The 18,623-nt window shown below is 36.9% G+C and overlaps 1 protein-coding gene across 1 annotated transcript in view; it reads right to left on the bottom strand.

Moving 5' to 3' along the window:
• The window catches only part of LOC148945748 (uncharacterized), a 50,092-nt gene that overhangs the window by 5,428 nt on the left and 26,041 nt on the right, over positions 1 to 18,623 (bottom strand). The window contains exon 3 of the mRNA XM_089097508.1: positions 3,297 to 3,378. Coding sequence (XP_088953634.1) covers positions 3,297 to 3,378 — 82 coding nt within the window. The remainder of the gene's footprint in view (positions 1 to 3,296; positions 3,379 to 18,623) is intronic.

Here is an 18,623-nt window from a genome sequence, read left to right as displayed (position 1 = left end):
TTTTTAAACTGAAAAGTAAGGAGCGACATTAAAACTTGAAACGAACAGAAATTATTCCGTATATTAAAGGGGCTGTCCCCTCCTCAACTCCTCGCTCTTTACGCTAAAGTTTTTTTTTTGTTTTAAAAATAAAGTTGTGAGACAGAGTCAAACTTTAGCGTAAAGAGCGAGGCGTTGAGGAGGGGACAGTCCCTTTCATATACGGAATAATTTCTTGTTCGTTTTAAGTTTTAATGTCGCTCCTTACTTTCAGTTTAAAAAACTTGTTTTTTTTTTAATTTAATTTTTGAACGTTTTTGAATAAATGCAGGTTTTGATCTTGGCTCACCGTACATGAATAAGTAAAACAAAATTTTCATATTAATTTACTTTTATTTAGTTAAATGGCTTTCTCGAAACTTGTTTAATTTTATTTACGAACGTTTTTATTAGTAATAAATATACGTAACTTACGAATTAACTTACGTAACGAACTTCTATATTCATATATTGTTAATTTTTGTATTAGGGGGTTCGCCCCCTAGTCAATACCTTGCTCTTTAAGCGAAAGTTCGAATTTTGTTCCAATTCTTTAAAAATGACCGCTTAATCACAAAGGCCGTTAATTAGAATAAATAGCTCTTATGAAAGTACTAAAAAATCTTTGGCTTAAAGAGCGAGGTATTGGCTATAGGGTGAACCCAATCATATATGTAATATTTTCTGTTCGTTTGAAGTTTCGATGTTGCTGCTATTGCAGTTGAAATACTTGTTTTTTTATATTAAATTTCTGATCTTTTTTTTAAATAATGCTGGGAAGTCCGGCGTCCCCTTCATAGCAATTTCCCTTCCCCCATGAAAACTTCCTTCATGGAAAGATCCTCCCACATAACCCCCTGACCCACCCACCCCCACTACCAGGAAAAATCTCCCCTGAAAACGTCTGTACACTTCCAAATAACCAATACTATATGTTAACATTGGGTAAAGTTCATAACTTTCAGCCCTCCCCCCGGGAATTTGGGGGGATTAAGTCATCCTAAAAGACATACTTATTTAATTTTCGAACATGCTAGTCAAAACGGCTGTCTGGAAATTTTTATCGGTTTACTGCGGAGAAAAAATGACCGAGGGAGGGGGCCTAGTTGCCCTCCATTTTTTGGTCATTTAAAAGTGGCACTAGAGCTTCTGATTTCCATTCCAATGAGTCCTCCCACGATATTCTAGGAAAATTGGGTCGATACGATCACCCCTGGGGAAAAAAAAAACAAACAAACAAACAAACAAATAAATAAACACGCACCCGTGATCTTTCTTCTGACAAAAAATGCAAAATTCCACATTTTTGTAGATGGGAGCTTGAAACCTCTACAGTAGGGTTCTCTGATACGCTGAATATGACGGTGTGATTTTCATTAAGGTTCTACAACTTTTAGGGGGTCTTTCCTCCTTTTTTCGAAAACCAGCCAAATTTTCTCAGTAGCCTAACTTTTGATGGGTAGAATTAAACTTGATGAAACTTATATATTTGAAATCAGCATTAAAATCTGATTCTTTTGATGTATCTATTTGTATCAAAATACCGTTTTCTAGAGTTTCGGTTACCATTGAGCCGGTCGCTCTCATTTACAGTTCGTTACCACGAACGCTGGGAAGTCCGGCGTCCCCTTCATAGCAATGTCCCTTCCCCCATAAAAACTTCCTTCATGTAAATATCCTACCACATAACCTCCGAACCCCCCCCCCCCCACTACCAGCAAAAATATCTCCTGATAACGTCTGTGCACTCCCCAATAACCAATAATATATGTTATCATTTGGTAAAGTTCATAACTTTCAGCCCTTCTCCCGGGAGTTTCGGGGGATTAGGTTATCCTAAAAGAAACACTTATTACATTCTCGGAAATACTGAACAAAATGGCTATCTCAAAATTTTGATCGGGTGACTTCGGGAAAAAAATTAGCGTTGGAGGGGCCTAGTTGCCCTCCATTTTTTTGGTCACTAAAAAGGGACATAAAAGCTTTTAATATCCAATTCACTGAGCCCTCTAATGATATTATAGGACCACTTGTACATTAAGATCACCCCTGGGGAAAAAAAAAAACAAAACAAAAAAACAAACAAACAAATAAACACGCACCCGTGATCTTACTTCTGGCAAAAAATGCAAAATTCCACATATTTGTTGATGAGAGCTTGAAACCTCTACAGTAGGGTTCTCTGATACGCTGAATATGATGGTGTGATTTTCATTAAGGTTTTATAACTTTTAGAGGGTCTTTCCTCCTTTTTTCGAAAATCAGGCAAATTTTCTCAGGCGCCTAACTTTTGATAGGTAGGATTAAACTTGATGAAATTTGTATATTTGAGATCATTATTAAAATCTGATTCTTTTGATGTATCTATTTGTATCAAAATACCGTTTTCTAGAGTTTCGGTTACCATTGAGCCGGGTCGCTCCTTACTTACAGTTCGTTACCACGAACTGTTTGATTTGTGCTTGTTTATATTTGCGTAAAATAAAAATCTATCTATCTATCTATTTAGCTTTTTGAAAAAGTGAAAAAGTAAATTAAAAAAAGTTACAAATTAGCTCAAATTTTTAAAAAGGCCGAAAAACATCCCTAGTTCGCCAATTTGGATTAGTCCGGGCTGTTGCGATAGATATGAGGGTTATTGTATATAAAAAGAAATCGACCGTCTATTAGGGCTTCATTTTGGCTTTTAGACATTTTGGCTAAACATTTCTTTTTTTCTAAAATGCTTTGTTTCTTCTTTTGTCTTTTGCATTAACTGCTAGAAAATAAATTTTCTGGCACCGAAGGGATTACCATATAAAGAAGTTTACTGAGTAAACTTCTTTTGCACTTTTAATTCCTTCTTAGTAATATGCTTAGCTTGCCGACATTGACTAAACTTCCGACTTTTTGATTGTAAGAAAGTCAATGTAACTTTGCCTAGGTATAACGTGTTATAAGGTATGATTAATTATAATGTGGAATGCACGATGGTGGTATCCCAGGGAACATAATAGAAAGTTCGTTTCAAAATAAAAGTTCTGTGTTTCGAGAATATATTGAACCACGAATGTACACAAAATACTTCGGGAGGGGCGGGGGAGATAGAAAACATTACTTTTATAAATTTGAATAGCAAGTACCCGGAAATTCAATAGAATTTAGATTTTGGGGGGATGATGGATGGGACACAAAGTCACCACACACACAGCCAGTCGAAAAACACTGTTCTGGGTTCATACATAAGTAGCTAGCACAAAAGCGTACGTTTAATCAAGGGATCCATAGGACACACGTGCCTGTGCGGCTAAGATGATAAACCGGTTCCTGTCTATAGGTGTCATATAACTCTTTGCCCCACGTAAGCTTAGGGTTGTTGAACTAAGGGGAGTTTAAAAATTAGTGGGTGCTAGTTAAACAAGAACTGGAGCCAGCTGGAGGTTTCTGCAAATTCAGCCACAGATGGGATAAATGCAGGCTGAGGTTCGACGAAGAACTGGCACAAGATCGCTCATCGTGGCATATCACAAATCAATCATCATTCAGAAGCTGTGTTTAGTGAGGCGGAAATGCCTGGTCCTGCAGCAAGTACTTCTGAGGTACGCTTTTTTTAGGCGTTACCTACGTTACATGTAGTTCTGAGGCACGTTTTTTCTAATACTTCATTGTAACGAGCTGTAAGCAAAGGCCAGCCTGTACCAATAGTAGCTAAAGTATAAAAAAAACGTTTAGATAAACAATGTATGCATACAAATTTACATTTTATGATGATTTCAAATAAGTAAAATTCATTAGGGTTAAAAGTACCAGTCGTGATATATTAGCATTTATGATTTTGCGTAACTTAAAAAAAAAGACGGGGACAAACTCCAACCCCAAGTGATCTTACCCCTTTTAATTTTACACCATCATAATTCGGACAACAAAGAGCGATTTAGAAAATTTTCAACCCTCTTTCTGCGGCAATGACCCTTTTTAGCAATACAAGGCCCAGGGTTTTATTCCAGCTACTACAAAGTTGAGTGACAGGCTTGCTACACGTCACAGTAAATAATACATATATATACAAAACTCACTTTCAAAAGAGACTTAAAAGCAGAAAGTAAATTTTTTCTCCAGAATCTGCGAATATAAGTGAGAACAAGAGGGCCAAAATGGATTAGGCTTTACACAACATATATATCGAATTGATCTAAGTTACAAATGCGTAAATGAAAAAATCCATTGAGTTTAGGAAAACAGTTAAAAAACATCCAGCAACTGGGACGTCAATTCGATGCCCTGTGCCTCATAATGGCTCTGAAGTACCATTAAACCTTAGTTATTATCTCTACTACGAACATGCAAAAGTTGAATTTTTTGATTTCACGCGTGGAAATTTATTTTACATAGCTTGGCTTTCTGACCAAACTACTTTCACTTCAGAACAGCGGAAGCAAAACCTCTGTACGAATTCTCTTCTCCCTTTGAAAACACTATTTTCATCATTTGGCAGTTGATTTTCAAAAGTTTCAGCGTGACTTATAGTGTTGGTTCCGATGAACCATTTAATTTTCTGGCAAAGATTCCCATGTATTCTGGATTCTAGTTGCACTTCTGTGGCTTTTCTCTCTTTGATCATAATTAAACTTGTTTTCTTGAACAAATGTACAGATTCTTTACTCTCGTTCCTCCACTGTTACTTTTCTGTTGAAGTTTCATTGAACAAATTTCGATTCCGTCTTATAAATAATTTTCTTATGTTTGTTTGCTCTCTTTTTTTTTGTCTTATTTTCTTTGCCAGAGGCTGCAAAACTTCTCCCAAATCAAGGTGATGAGCAGACGCGGCAAAAATAATGAAAGAAGACAAACAGTGCATTATTGATGAACTAGACAACAAACTCTTGAGTGAGTTTGATTTTTGTCCTAAATTTTTCTCTATGAGACTGGAAGAGAACTCAATCAGGGCCAGAGTATGATGTCAAGAAAAAACATATCACATGGGTAAAGGGGGTGGCTGGTGCTGAAATACATGGCCCTAGCAGCAGAAAATGCCTCTCACAAGGAATATTCCTGTGTAAAATACCCGGTTTTGTTGTGCCAGAAAGGCTATATGGCCTCGTGGTGCCCCACAATAGGTTCCACGTGTGAGAAAAAAATAAGTATAGCTATGTCTCATGTCAAGGGAGATGTGAAATGTACTCACTTGACTATTGGCGTAGACTTGACTGAAAAAATTGAGAAGTAAAATGTGTGACTCTCAATTTATATGGGGCGACAAATTCTTCTAACGAGGCGACAAATCTCTTTAAATTAGGAGGCCAAAACCATTCAGTACATAATGACAATAACAATTACAATAAGTGAAGACCTGATATATTCATCACAATTTTAAGCTTATTCAATGCCACCAAATGACACCAAGATATTAGATTGCTGGCGGATGAATTGACATCATTGCAAGGGTACATCATATAATGTTGTGTGGCTGCTAGCAATGAGGCAAACATTTATAGCGTTGGTGAAGGAGTCCTAAATTTTTGTCAGGTAAGTGGTAGATATAAATTATTTCAGTTGGACGAACATTGTCCAGCTGAATGGGTATTACGTACATTTGTCTATGACTCTGTCTCCGGGTAGCAGTAATAAGTAATACCAATCTCTGCATGCTTATAACAGGCAACAACACTGTCACCATCCAACCTTCTTGTCTTCGGTCTGCCCCCCTTTGGCTCTCTCTAACAGCAGAGAAGAATTTGTCTTGCGTTCTTAACACCTATTGTGTTTTAACAGTTTTATTGTTTTGATATTAATTGTGGTCTATATTCGTTGATAAACGGTGTAACTGTTTTTATTTCTCGAATATAGTATTAAATAGTATAATTTAGGAAGAATTCTTTAAAAACATGTTGGGGGAGTGGGCAATCACATTTCTCCCTTGTATTCGGGCTCTTCAGAAGAAGATATGCTAAAGCAAAAAGAGAGGTATTTTTACATTGTTATTTTTTTACATTTCTATGGTTAAAGTTATGTTTTTGACAAATTACTTGTGGCGGGATAATCAAAAGAAAGCGCTGGCTTATGTCTTATTTTAGGTAAGAGATCAATCAGGTAATAAATGTAACAACATTTATGGTAAAGTAACTGTTTTTTCTCTTTTAAAATAGTAAGAACATAAATACAAATTTTCTCCAGGTATTCATTCTGAAAATTTCTCAGCTTAAATTTGACCAAAATTTTTGACAAATAACAATTTGGATTGTGGGTTTTCATCCAACAAACCCTTTGTTGGTCACTAAAACACGATTGTTCATCAACAGTTTCGCCAGAATAGATTGTTGATCAACAATGTTGATCAATAATGTCCCAAAAAAGGCATATAGCGTATATAACTTGATCTAAAGCCTAAGTTGAAATTGAAACAGTGCCAATCTAGGCACAGTTTCAATAGTTCTGCCAAGCGTGGCGGAACTGTGCCAAGCGCACGAGGGACTGTACCACGCCTGGCGGAATTGTGTGGCACATGTGGAGCACTGAGATGTACACCAGATGGTAGAAGGTGGTTGACCCCTCCATAGCACTAACAAGAAATTGTATGGATGATATTGCTGATAATGCTAGGGAGGCAAGGATTCGAAGATTTATTTTGGAGGTGGGAAGACAATCCAAGCGAAAAAAAGGATAAATCACTAGAAGTATGATAGAAGTTGTTCGTACTGGTGGGGATGCAACCACCAGATATTGGCGCAAAAATGGTGCTACACCACTTATTGGAGGGGAAGCCTGGCTGTCGCCCAATATTGTAATGGAATGCTCGCGGTCACCACTACTGTTCCGTAAATACAGAGTATGTTATTACCCTTTTTACGGTATACCCTGCTCCAGGGTATGATAACGTGTTCGAACGGCCAAACGGCCTAACTCTAGGCCAAGGGTGCACCAATACGGGTCACCCCTAATATCTCTAGCTATCTCCTTGGAGGGTAAACAGACCCCCCTGTCGATATAATAAATGACGGTACGTCTCGAAACTGTTTTCCTACCCTGTCTGGGTTTCTGGAAAAATAGTCTACACGGCTGCAGAAAATCGCTTACTTGTATTCTTCCAAAAGGGGCATAAAACACATATATCAAAACAACTTTCTTCAGCAGGGTCTCAATGCAGACTCTCAATACAGACTCAAAGTTGACTAACTACTAACACATGACTTCTATACAAGAGCACTTTGCGTAAGGGGTGGACTTTAGATTGGCCCCAACCAATCCGCTAAATAAGAATCAAAATTCCTGGCTTCTTTTGCGTAATATTGTCTTTCAATGGCCCAGTCCCGGAAGACAGAAATAGAATTTAACTTCAAAGCTTACTTATTGCGAAAGAATCTACCTTTGCAGCGAGAGTTTAACTTAGGATTGAAAATTATCTTATAGGCAAATGTAAAAACAGAAAAGAAAACAGGTCATTTATCTGAAAAGAAAAATAACAAGGGGTGGAACCCCAACAGAAGTTATGGGGGAAATATTAATATTTAGGGGGTATGGGGCCAAGGGCTCTTTCTGTCCGTATGTGCTTGGCTTATGGTTATGTTAGACGTTTTGTTTTCACTCATTATTGCAGGAAGGATGTGCGAAAGCATAGGATGGCTGGCCCCCAGCCCCCCATTGCACTTCCTGGCTGAAGGGCCGCGAAACGGAGATCAGCACCGCCGGTTTGGACCTTAAGGGTCTAGTGCCGTCATACTTACTTACTTTACGCTCATTATTCCATCTCTTTATTCTTTTAACTGTTTGTTCTTTTGAATAACATCAGAGATAACTCTATGCGAATACATCTTGTCAAGATATATCACATTATTTTTTTTTGCATGTGTAATTTAATTAAATTAACAGAATACTGTAATTTGCAAATGTCGGGGTTTTAGTTTTATATTTCACGTTTTTCATGTCAGTTTTTTCCAATTTTGAAACAACCATTTCCATGGATACGTCAGTGTTCATTTTTATTCATGATTCTACCTCTTTGTTCATTTTCCTTTCTCTTCTTTAGAATAAACCACGTAAGGGAAAACGCTGAGCAGAAACTATCTTAGGGAGAGAAATGACGTCACCAGTTGCAGCTGTCGAGATTTCAATTTTTGTTTTGGATAGAACAAGTATTTTCTACGGGAAAATTTCTTTCACGGGAGTGAAATAAGAAAAATCCAAACAAAAGGAGATGTTTTCCTGAAGATCGCGAAGAAAATTGAATTTAATAATTCAATCTTTCAAACATAGATGTTCATATAACAACGAGGAAACATATCTCTCAGGGCTCTTTAGGGAGGTCCGAGTAAATATCTTTTAATGCGGCTTTTTCTTAATGTCCTAATGTCCTTAATGTCTTTCAAGCTGGTATACTTACCTCCTCTCAATATGTATTTCATTTTTACTGATGGTGTTTGCTGACAATTGGCACCATCTTAGAGTATCAACGACAGTGAAATGAAATATAATATTTTGTATTGGTTAAGTACGGTTTTAGTCTTTGAATGCAAGACAATTTGCTAATATTCGTTAGCTCAGATTCAGCTCTAGCCATCGAAAAATTATTTTTGAAATCTGCTTCGCACTTTTTTAGGATTCAAAATTACGTTTAAAATGTGGTAAAAGTACGCGAAGACAGGAGTTTTTATTGCAAGTGTGATATTTTCTAAGAAAAAGTCTCAGTAAAGTCTTTCTTTGAATGAATAGATCTGAAACAGAAGTACCCAGCGATAATAATTGTCTTGAACTTTTGGTGTAAGTTGCAGTGGCGTAATTTATGTACTTTTTATTAGTATAGTACGTAATTTTTAGTACTATATGAGTCATATAGTACCCTAAAGGTAAAGATCAGAGGCAACTCTACAGCGTTGCCTATAGTGAAGGCAATACGGTTCCAATAACTTATTATTATTATTTCTTCCCAGAGGCACTTCACATAGCAGGGTGGTCCTATAAACTTCGGAGGGGGCTCATTTGAAAATTGAAAGTTCTAATGCCCTTTTTAATAGTAAAAAGTAATCGGAGTGCAACTAGCCCCCCTCACGCCCTTTTTTACGTAAATGCATCTGATAAAAATTTGGAGAGCCATTTTGTTAAAAATAGTTCAAAGTTCGGATAGAAAAAACTCCGGTGTCAATACAGCCTCTCAGGGCCCGAGGGAAGGCGTTCTAATTTATGCCCAAAAGGCATGTATGGTTCTTATGAAAGGGGTGCTCGTATAAACTTCATAGAGGGCTCATTTGATTGGAAATTTAAAGTTCTAGTTCACTTTTTAAAAGTCAAATAAGATTTGAGGGAAATTCGCCCACCCCCCACATTTCCCCCCAAACCCATCTGATTAAAAATTTTAAGATAGCTATCTTGTTGAAAATAGTTCAAACATCAAACAACATAAACTCCGTGGTCAACACAAACCCCCAGAGCCCTAAAGCCAGTGTTTAAGTTATGCCCCGGGGCATATAAGGTTTTATGTAAGGGGTCGTTTTAAGATTTATTTATTCATTGATATTAGTACCTGTTGTATGTTTTTTGCTATGATTGTTTACATAATTTTTGTTCGTTTCTGGCTTCATTTATTCTTTAGTAGTAATTACTGGTCGGTTTGAGTTTGAATTATTACAGGTTTTTATTTCTGCCGATCTCAAGTTTAAAACGGCCTTTACTTTTCTTTAAAAAATTTCTTTTCGGAAAGTTTTTTTTTTAATTAATAAGACGGTGCCGTTTCTGTGGATGCTTGAATTATGCATGTTTATCTTAGTTTTGACAAGATTCTTGAAGAAACAAAATTTCAGCTGGGGGAAAAACTGTAGTCCGGGAGAGGTAGTTGCCCCCCTGCCCCATAACAAATTCCAAGGCCGAATGAGCTAATGAATGAAAAAAAAGATATGACAACAGAGAGAATAAAAATATAAACAAGGTTGAAATAAGTTTAAGGGATAAAGAACTATAGAAATATACCTAACAAATTTGACATCAGTATAGGCTTTATGGCGTAGTAAAAGAAGTGTAGGAATGGATATTCATTTTTTAAAACAGGGATAAATGAAAAGGGCTTGAAGGGTTTTTAGAATTAATAACCAACTTTCTTCCGATCGGGAATAAAAGGAAATATCTACTAACAATGAATGCTATTATTCATGAAAAATGTGTGGGAATGGGAAAGGAGATTTTCTTCACGTCGTGGCTTTTTGCAAAGAACCAAAGGAATTAAGGTTTGAGCTTTATGTTGCACAGGACTCTTAAGGCTAGGTTAGGGCCGTTTCAATGGGGGATGAGGAGGGCGTTTGACCCCCCCCCCCCCGCCCGAAATGTTTGTCCGACATGTAAAAGCATAAGAAAAATGAATATAAACAAATTTTTTATGCGTTTTTGACTTTTTGTTTTGTAAATCCCCTCTAAATTAAATTATTTGTAACCCCCCCCCACCCTCGAAAAAAAATCCTGGATACAGCCCTGGCCTAGGTTTATGGAAAACTTATCAAGCAGCAGAGCTTTAGGGACTATAAAACGGGTGGAAAATTTTATTTGGATAGCCTTGACAAATACCACAGGATTTTGATAGGTGCACTAATTTATAAAATGTAAGTTTTATTTGGCTCCCCTTTCTAATTTTTCTACTCGCTGGTACTGAACAGAAAGTTTACTCGTAAAGAATCGTAGGCCTATAACGTGAACAGTTTTCATTCTTTTTAAAATGTATTATCCCCCTGAAAAAAAAACGATTTTGTCACTAGCTCACAGTTCTACGAGCCTCAGAAAATCAGTCTGATTTTCGAAAAAAGGAGAACATCCCCTAAAATTCATAGAATCTCAATGAAAATCACACCATTAGATTCAGTGTATCTGATAATCCTGATAATCCTACTGTAGAGGTTCCAAAGTCCTATCTGTAAAAATGTGAATTTTGTATTTATCGCCAGAAGAAAGATCACGCATACGTGTTTATTTGCTTGTTTTTGTTTTTTCCCCCAGGAGTAATCGTATCAACCCAGTGGTCCCAGAGCATCGTGAGAGGGCTCATTCGAACAAAAATTTAAAGTTCTAGTGCCCTTTTAAGTTACCAAAAATATTAGAGGGCAACTATGCCCCCTCCCCCGTGCCTTTTTCCCAAAATAGTTCGATCAAAACTTTGAGATAGCCAATTTGTTCATCATAGTGGAAAGGCCCAATAGCTATACCTTTGGATATAATATGACCCCCTGCCCACAGCCCAAGGGGAAAGGTCTTTAAGTTATAAAATTTGCCAGTTGTTTACGCATAGTATTTTTATTGGGAAGTATGCATACATTTTCGGGTGAAGGGCGAATTTTCTGCTGGGGGTTTTTCCACGGGAGAAATTTCCAGGGAGTTAACTTGTCAGGGGAAATTATACACTGAGGGAATTTGTCAGAATTCCTGTACAAAATTCTTTTTGTGTGTCTTGCTTTCTCTTTTCCGCCTCAATTTTACGCGTACAGTTGAACTGGAGTTTGAATTTTGTCCCAGTTCTTTAAGAACGATTGCTGAAACACAAGGGTCGTTTAACTAAAATAATAAGAAGCTTTTTTAGAAGTACTAAAAAACCTTAGCGTATGAGCGAGGTGTTGAGGAGGGGACAATCCCCTTCATATATGTAATAGTTTCTGTTCGTTTTAAGTTTTAATGTTGCTCCTTACTTTCAGCGGAAAAACTTTTTTTTTATTTAGTAGCACCAAAATACAAGATACTCTGGCGCTTCTAGGCCTAAACGTTTTTGCCGCTTTGTCAAACATATCTGATGAGCTAAAAGTAATGAAAGAGAGAGGTGATACCGAACTCTCAGCTGCCACCAGGGCTTCCACTCTCGAAAATTAAACTTCGGGGACAAGTCTTGAAAATTCGGGGAGTTTTCGGCGACAAGTCTTCAAGTTTCGGGGATTTTTCAGGGAAAAAATAAAATGGAATTTCGAGAAAACCAAAATATGACTCGTTTATTCTTAAATCACCGGAATCTCTGTTTAAAGCTAGACCTAAATGTTAGTATTTATAAATTTCAACAGCTTCTCTGTAGTGCTGAACAATACCTTTGTCTTGCGAAATTAGGCTGGCTTGATTAAACAAAATAGTATGGTCTGGGTTTTCAAAAAAGTGCTCTGCAACGGCAGAGTCAAAGTTTTCTATTTTTTCCGCTTTTTAAGTGTATTATTAATTGAACTAGAGTGCTGAGTTAATCTATCCGTGAGTCGCTGATCAGTTCTTCCAATATACCAAAGACCACACGAACATGGAAATCTGTAGACACCGGAGTTTTCACTTATCGGGATAGGGTCTTTACCTTGATAAATTTGGGAACTGATAGTTTTTCTGGGGGTATAGTAAGTTCAAATGTTATTTTTTCTTAGATTTCTTGAAATGTGGTCTGAAACCCCTTTAACGTATGTGAGACCAAGATAAACTGAATTTTCCCTTTGATTTGTGTTTTCTGTGTAACTATCTGATAATCTTTTAATGCGTTTTGCAATTACAGAATTTATTAAACTAATTGGATAACCATTCCCAAATAAAATATCTTTAAGGTGGTTGAGCTCTAAATCCAAGAAGCGTGTTGAACAAACTTTCAATGCTCTCAACTAGAAAAGTGACAACTCCTCTTTTCACAGCAGGAGAATGATTAGAGGAATAATTTAAGTAACGGTCATTATGTGTGGGTTTTCTATAGACACCAAACTCGAAACATGTATCATTTCGGTGCACCAGAACATCTAAGAAAGGAAGACGCCTCTCTACCTCTGATTCCTGAGTAAATTTAAATTTTGGATCCAAGGAGTTGAGCAAGTAAAGAAAAGAACCCAGATACTCTTCACCTTGCTCCCACAAATAAAAAATATCCTCTTTAAAACGAACCCAAAATTCAGGTTTACAAAAACTTTGCAAAATAGCCCTTTCTTCAAGGTCTTCCATGAAGATATTGGTGAAAGGGGGCGCTCATGGAAAGCCCATATTTCTGTCTATAAAAAATGCCTCTATAATGGAAGTAAAAAGAAGTTCTGTTACAAAGGGTTGTAAGTGAAAGAAGTGTCTGATTCGAAAGAGTTGATTTTTCTGATGTAAATGGGTTAGAATTAAGTTTAAGCTTCAAAATCAGTTCGGTCTTTTGAGGACTAAGACTGGTATACATTAAATCTACATCAAAACTGACAATTTCTGTACTTGGTTTAACCAAAACTTGTTTTACCTTGGCAACGAAATCAGCGGAATTTTTAATACAGAATTTCCCTATTTTTGCTGTAGGAGAATTAAAAGAAGAAACAGTGGGTCGAAGTGGAATACCGGGCTTAGGAACTTTAGGAAGACCGTAAAAGCGAGGGGAAGTACACCCCTCGCTTGTTTTTGAGTGAATGAATTGTTTTCTTTTCTTTTATTTCTCAGTTGTTCGCTAGTATCCGTCGATGGCAGTTCATAATTTTTTGGATTTTATGCAAATCGCGGATATTGGCGAATAACTCGCTTTTATGCTTGTTAGGTATTTGGTTTTAATTCTTATAATTTTTGGCTTTTATTGAATTTTATTCATCTTTTAAGTTTTTGGTTTTCTTTGGGTTTTTGTTTCTTTTCACATTGATTTTCCGCGTTTTTTTTTTGTTGTTTTTTTTCTTAGGCACTTTCCTTGGATACATTGTTTCGTTCCGTGCTGAAGAATAGAGGCGTTTGTCCTCTCGAAATATTTGCTTTGTTGTGTTTTTTCAGTATTTTCATTTGGCCTTTAAAAAGCCCATTTTTGCTCGTTTTTCTTTCTTTATGTTATGTCAGGCAAATGTGGTTTAAGAAATTATCTTCATTGAAATTTTGTGCGTAGTGGACGTAGGGCATTGGAAGTGAAAACTCTTAATATTTTGATTAATATAATAAAAAACTCTTATTAATATAATTAATATAAAATAACATAAAATATAAAAATTAATATAATTAAAAAAACTCTTTAATTAATATAATTTGAAAGGAATTATAATATAATTAATATAATTTGAATTAATATAAAAAACTCTTAACAATGTGGTTTAAGAAGTTATCTTTGTGATGAATAAAATTATTATCTCCAAATTTCGATTGAAGGAGTTGAGGCAAATGCTGAGCTTAGAGGGGGGGGGGCTGTTTTTTTCTCAAATCATTTTGACTCTTAAAAAGGGCACTATAAATTACAATTTCAAATCAAATAAGCCCCATCTGATGTTTATACTACCGCCCATTGAATTATAACCTCATTGATATCCTCTCATAAAATAACTTACAACCCTATCCCTAGGGCGCTGGGGGGGGGGGTTGTGTCATCCCTAGAGACATTATTATATGGTATTTAGACTATTTTGAAAAAAAATGCCATCCATCACTTTGACGCTTAAAAAGGAACTAAAACTAAAACTTCCCTTTTTTAAGCAAATGAGCCTCCTCTAAAGTTAAACAACCATCCCTTCCATAAAAACCTTAAATACCCCTGGGTATGACTTACAACCCTTGCCCCTAATCTCTGGGGTTTTGTTCCAACCCCAAAAGCCTTCCTATATGATATTTAGACAATTTTGAATAGAATGGCTATCTCAAAATTACTATTAGATGCATTTCGGGGCATTACGACGTGTGTGTGGGGAGGGGCGGTAGCTACCCTCCGATCACTTTGAATCTTAAACAGAGCACTAGAGCGTCTCATTACCAATCCAATGAGCCTCCTCCGAAGTTTATATGACCACACTTTTCATAAAAACCTTATAAGCCCCCAAAGCATAACTTACAACCCTTGCTCTCAGCGCTGGAAGGATTTTTATTCTCAAAGACATAATTACCAGACTTTTTCAAATACGTTGAAAAAATGGCTATATCAAAATGCTGATTGTAAGTGTTTGGGTAAATGATGGGTGTGGGGGTGATTCTCCCTCTGATTACTTTCGACTATTAACAAGGGCAATAGCCCTCTCAATTTCCGCTCGAATGAGCCCTTTTGTGAATTTTATTTGACAACGCTTTCTATGAAAACCTTATATGGCCCCAGGACAAAACTTAAAACCTTAGTCCTAAGGGCAGTGGGGGAATTGTCATACTCGAAGACATAATTTCCGGACCCTTCAACTACATGTAACAAAATGGCTATATCAAATTGTTTATCGGAACTGTTTGGGGAAATGATGGGTGTCGGAAGGGGGGGGGGGGTAATGTTGACAAATTCTTGGGGAGAAAATTAAACGAACTTTACTGAAACATAATATTTCAACTTGTTTTAAATCAATCAGACCATAGAGTAACTTTATAAATTCTAGAAAAGGTATATCATGTAATAGTTTGTCAAGTGGAGCTTATAGCATCCCTTGCTGTTGCGGAAAATTTTACATCGGTCGAACACACCAGCAATTTGTGGAACGATTTATTGAGCACCGGAATTCAATAGATAATGGTCTAAAATTTACAAAACCTCCAGAAAGTTTCACTTCAGCCTTAGCAGAACATATATTTTTTAATTCGTACCATGTTGTGCAGTTCGAGGAGACAACAGCCATTTCCTATGACAAAGGTTTCACGCAATGGGCTCTCGAAGCATTAGAATTTAAAAAAAAACTATTTTCGCAGGTATCATAGGCAGCGCAGTACCGCTGCCTAAGTAAAGAACGATGTGGGCACAATGTTTTTTTTTCTCCATACCCGGGCACTTCGTATCGAAGGATTTGTCGTAGAAACTTCGAAAAGGGCTCATTCGATTGGAAATTGGAGTGGCTAGTGCCCTTGTTACTAGTCGAAAGTGATTGGAGGGCAACTACCCCCCCCCCTCAGGCCCATCATTCCTCCAAACACATCCAATAAAAATTTTGAAATATTCATTTTGTTCAGCGTAGTTAATTTTCAAATAGAAAATATGTTTTTGACGAGGACACTCCCCCACAGCCCTCGAGGCAAGGGTTTTAAGTTATGCCCTGAGGGCATATAAGAACAATGTTGGCACAATGTATCATTTATTACTTTTTTCCTTTAGAGCAGGGCACTTCTTATCGAAGAAGTTGTCGTAGAAACTTCGAAAAGGCCTCATTCAATTGGAAGTTGGAGTTGCTTCTGCCCTTTTTAATAGTCGAAAGTGACTGGAAGGCAACTAACACCCCTTCCACGTCCACCATTTCCCGAAACACATCCAATCAAAATTTTGAGATAGCTATCTTGTTCAGCGTAGTTGATTTCCAAATAGAAATTCTTTTTTTGAGGGCATATAAGGTTTTTATAGAAGGCGTTGTCGTCGAAACTTCAAAAAAAGCTCATTTGATTGAAAATTCAAAGGGCTAGTGCCCTTTTTAATAGTCGAAAGTGATTGGAGGGCAACTAACCCCCCCCCCCCTCTCACGCCCACTTTTTCCCCAAAAACATCTAATAAAAATTTTGAGATAGCCATTTTCTTCAACGTAGTTGAAAGTTCTGGAAAATAGGTCTTTGAGGATGACAACCCCCTCACAGCCCTCACGACAAGGGTTGTAAGTTATGCCCTGGGGACATATAAGGTTTTTATAGAACGTGTTGTCGTAGAAACTTGAAAAAGGGCTCATTCGATTAGAAATTGAAATGGTTTGTGCCCTTTTTAATAGTCGAAAGTAATTGGAAGGCAACTAACACCCCTTCCACGCCCACGATTTCCCCAAACACATCCAATCAAAATTTTGAGATAGCCATTTTGTTCCAAGCAGTTAAAGTTCAGGAAATTATACCTTTCAGCAGCAAACTCCCCCCACAGTCTTCAGTGCAAGGGTTATAAGGTACGCCCTGGGGGCATGTAAGTTTTTATTGAAATCTTTGTCGTAGAAACTTGAAAAAGGGCTCATTAGATTGGAAATTCAAAGGTTTAGTACCCTTTTTAATGGTCGAAAGTGCATCTTTTCCCCAAACACATCCAATCAACATTTTTAGATAGCCATTTTGTTGAGTGTTGTGGATTTCCAGATAGAAATTATGTTTTTAAGGAAGACACTCCCCCACAGCCCTCAGGGCAAGGGTTGTAAGTTATGCCCTGGGGGCATATCAGGTTTCTGGAAAGTTCTGGAAATTATGTATTTAAGGATGAAAAACCCCCCAGAGTTCCCAGGGCAAAGGTTGTAAGTTATGCCCAGGGGCCATATAAGGTTTTTAATGATAGAGATGTCGTAAAAACTTCAGAAGGGGCTCATTCCATTGTAAATTGAGAGGGCTAGTACCCTTTTTAATAGTTGAAAGTGATTGGAGGGTGACTAGCCCCCCTCTCACGCCCATGATTCCCCCAAACACATCCAAACAAAATTTTCAGATAGCCATTTTGTTCAACTTAGTAGAAAATTCTGGCAATTAGGTCTTTGAGGATGACAACCCCACCCCTAGCCCTCAGGGCAAGCGTTGTATATTATACCCTGGGGGCATATAAGGCTTTTATAGAAAGCGTTGTGGTAGAAACTTTAAAAGGGCTCATTTGATTGCAAATTGAAAGGGCTAGTGCCTTTTTTAATAGTTGAAAGTGATTGGAGAAAGAATAACGTCCCTCTCACGCCCACCATTTTCCCAGACACATCCAATCAAAATTTTTAGATAGTCATTTTGTTTAACGTAGTTGAAAGTTTTGGAAATTAGGTCTTAGAGAAAGACAACCACCCTAACAGCCCTTAGGGTAAGGGTTGTAATTTATGCCCTGGGGGCATATAAGGTGTTTATAGGAAGCGTTGTCCAAGAAACTTGAAAAGGGCTCATTCGATTGGAAATCGAAAGGCCTAGTGCCCTTTTTAATAGTCGACAGTGATTGGAAGGCTTGACAGTTTTATAGTAAAGATCGATGTGGGTATAATGTATTATTTTTTTTGTTGTTGTTCAGACCAGGGCACTTTGTATCGAAGGAGTTGTCCTTGGAACTTCGAAAAGGCCTCATTCGATTGAAAATAGAAAGGGCTGATGCCCTTTTTAATAGTCGAAATTGATTGAATGGAAAATAATCCCCCTCCCACGCCCACCCTCCCATTTGAATTTATGTTTAAAAAATAAAGATTGCTATAAGATTAAATCAAAATGCACTGTGTTAATGATAATTCCCAATAAGGCATCTCAGCAGTATCCAAGAACGACTGAGGGTATTATGTTTAAACTTTCGGAGCTGCTTCTGCTCTTAAGATTTAACCAAATCAAAATAACGTAAGTGTATCCAAGCTATCAAAGAAAGTAAACAGATTTTTTTTTCGAATTGTATCAAGTTTTCCATTTCAGGTCAACTAGAGGAGGTATGAAACTAAATTAAACACTACTATTTGTGTCCAGATTTTAAGAGGGTGTATGTTGTTAAAAATTGCTGAAAATTTTTCTCCACCGTACAAATAGCAGGCCAAACTATAAATTCTTAAAAAAACAAAAAAGATTTAAAGTATTATTTTTTTTTTCTCTGAAAAGACTATGGCAACATAAAACGAACAGAAACTAATTAAAAAAAACTTCTTCCACAAAATAAGTTTTTCAAAGAAAATATAAGAACTCCATTGAACAAAAAATGAGCAAAAATCAAATCAAAAAATCTATCAAGCGTGAAACTACCGCAAATCAGCATCGATGAATAAATGAAACCCAAATCGGACAGAAATTAGAATAAATAACCGAGTCAAACTAAAAACGAGCAGAAATTAACATAAGTTGGG

The sequence above is a fragment of the Artemia sp. Qi Xiang Cuo genome, chromosome 12 (genome assembly GCF_049724085.1).
Source record: "Artemia sp. Qi Xiang Cuo chromosome 12, ASM4972408v1, whole genome shotgun sequence".
NCBI lineage: Eukaryota > Metazoa > Arthropoda > Branchiopoda > Anostraca > Artemiidae > Artemia > Artemia sp. Qi Xiang Cuo.
The sequence above is the reverse complement of the archived record's forward strand: the minus strand, read 5'-3'. Positions and strand labels throughout refer to the sequence as shown.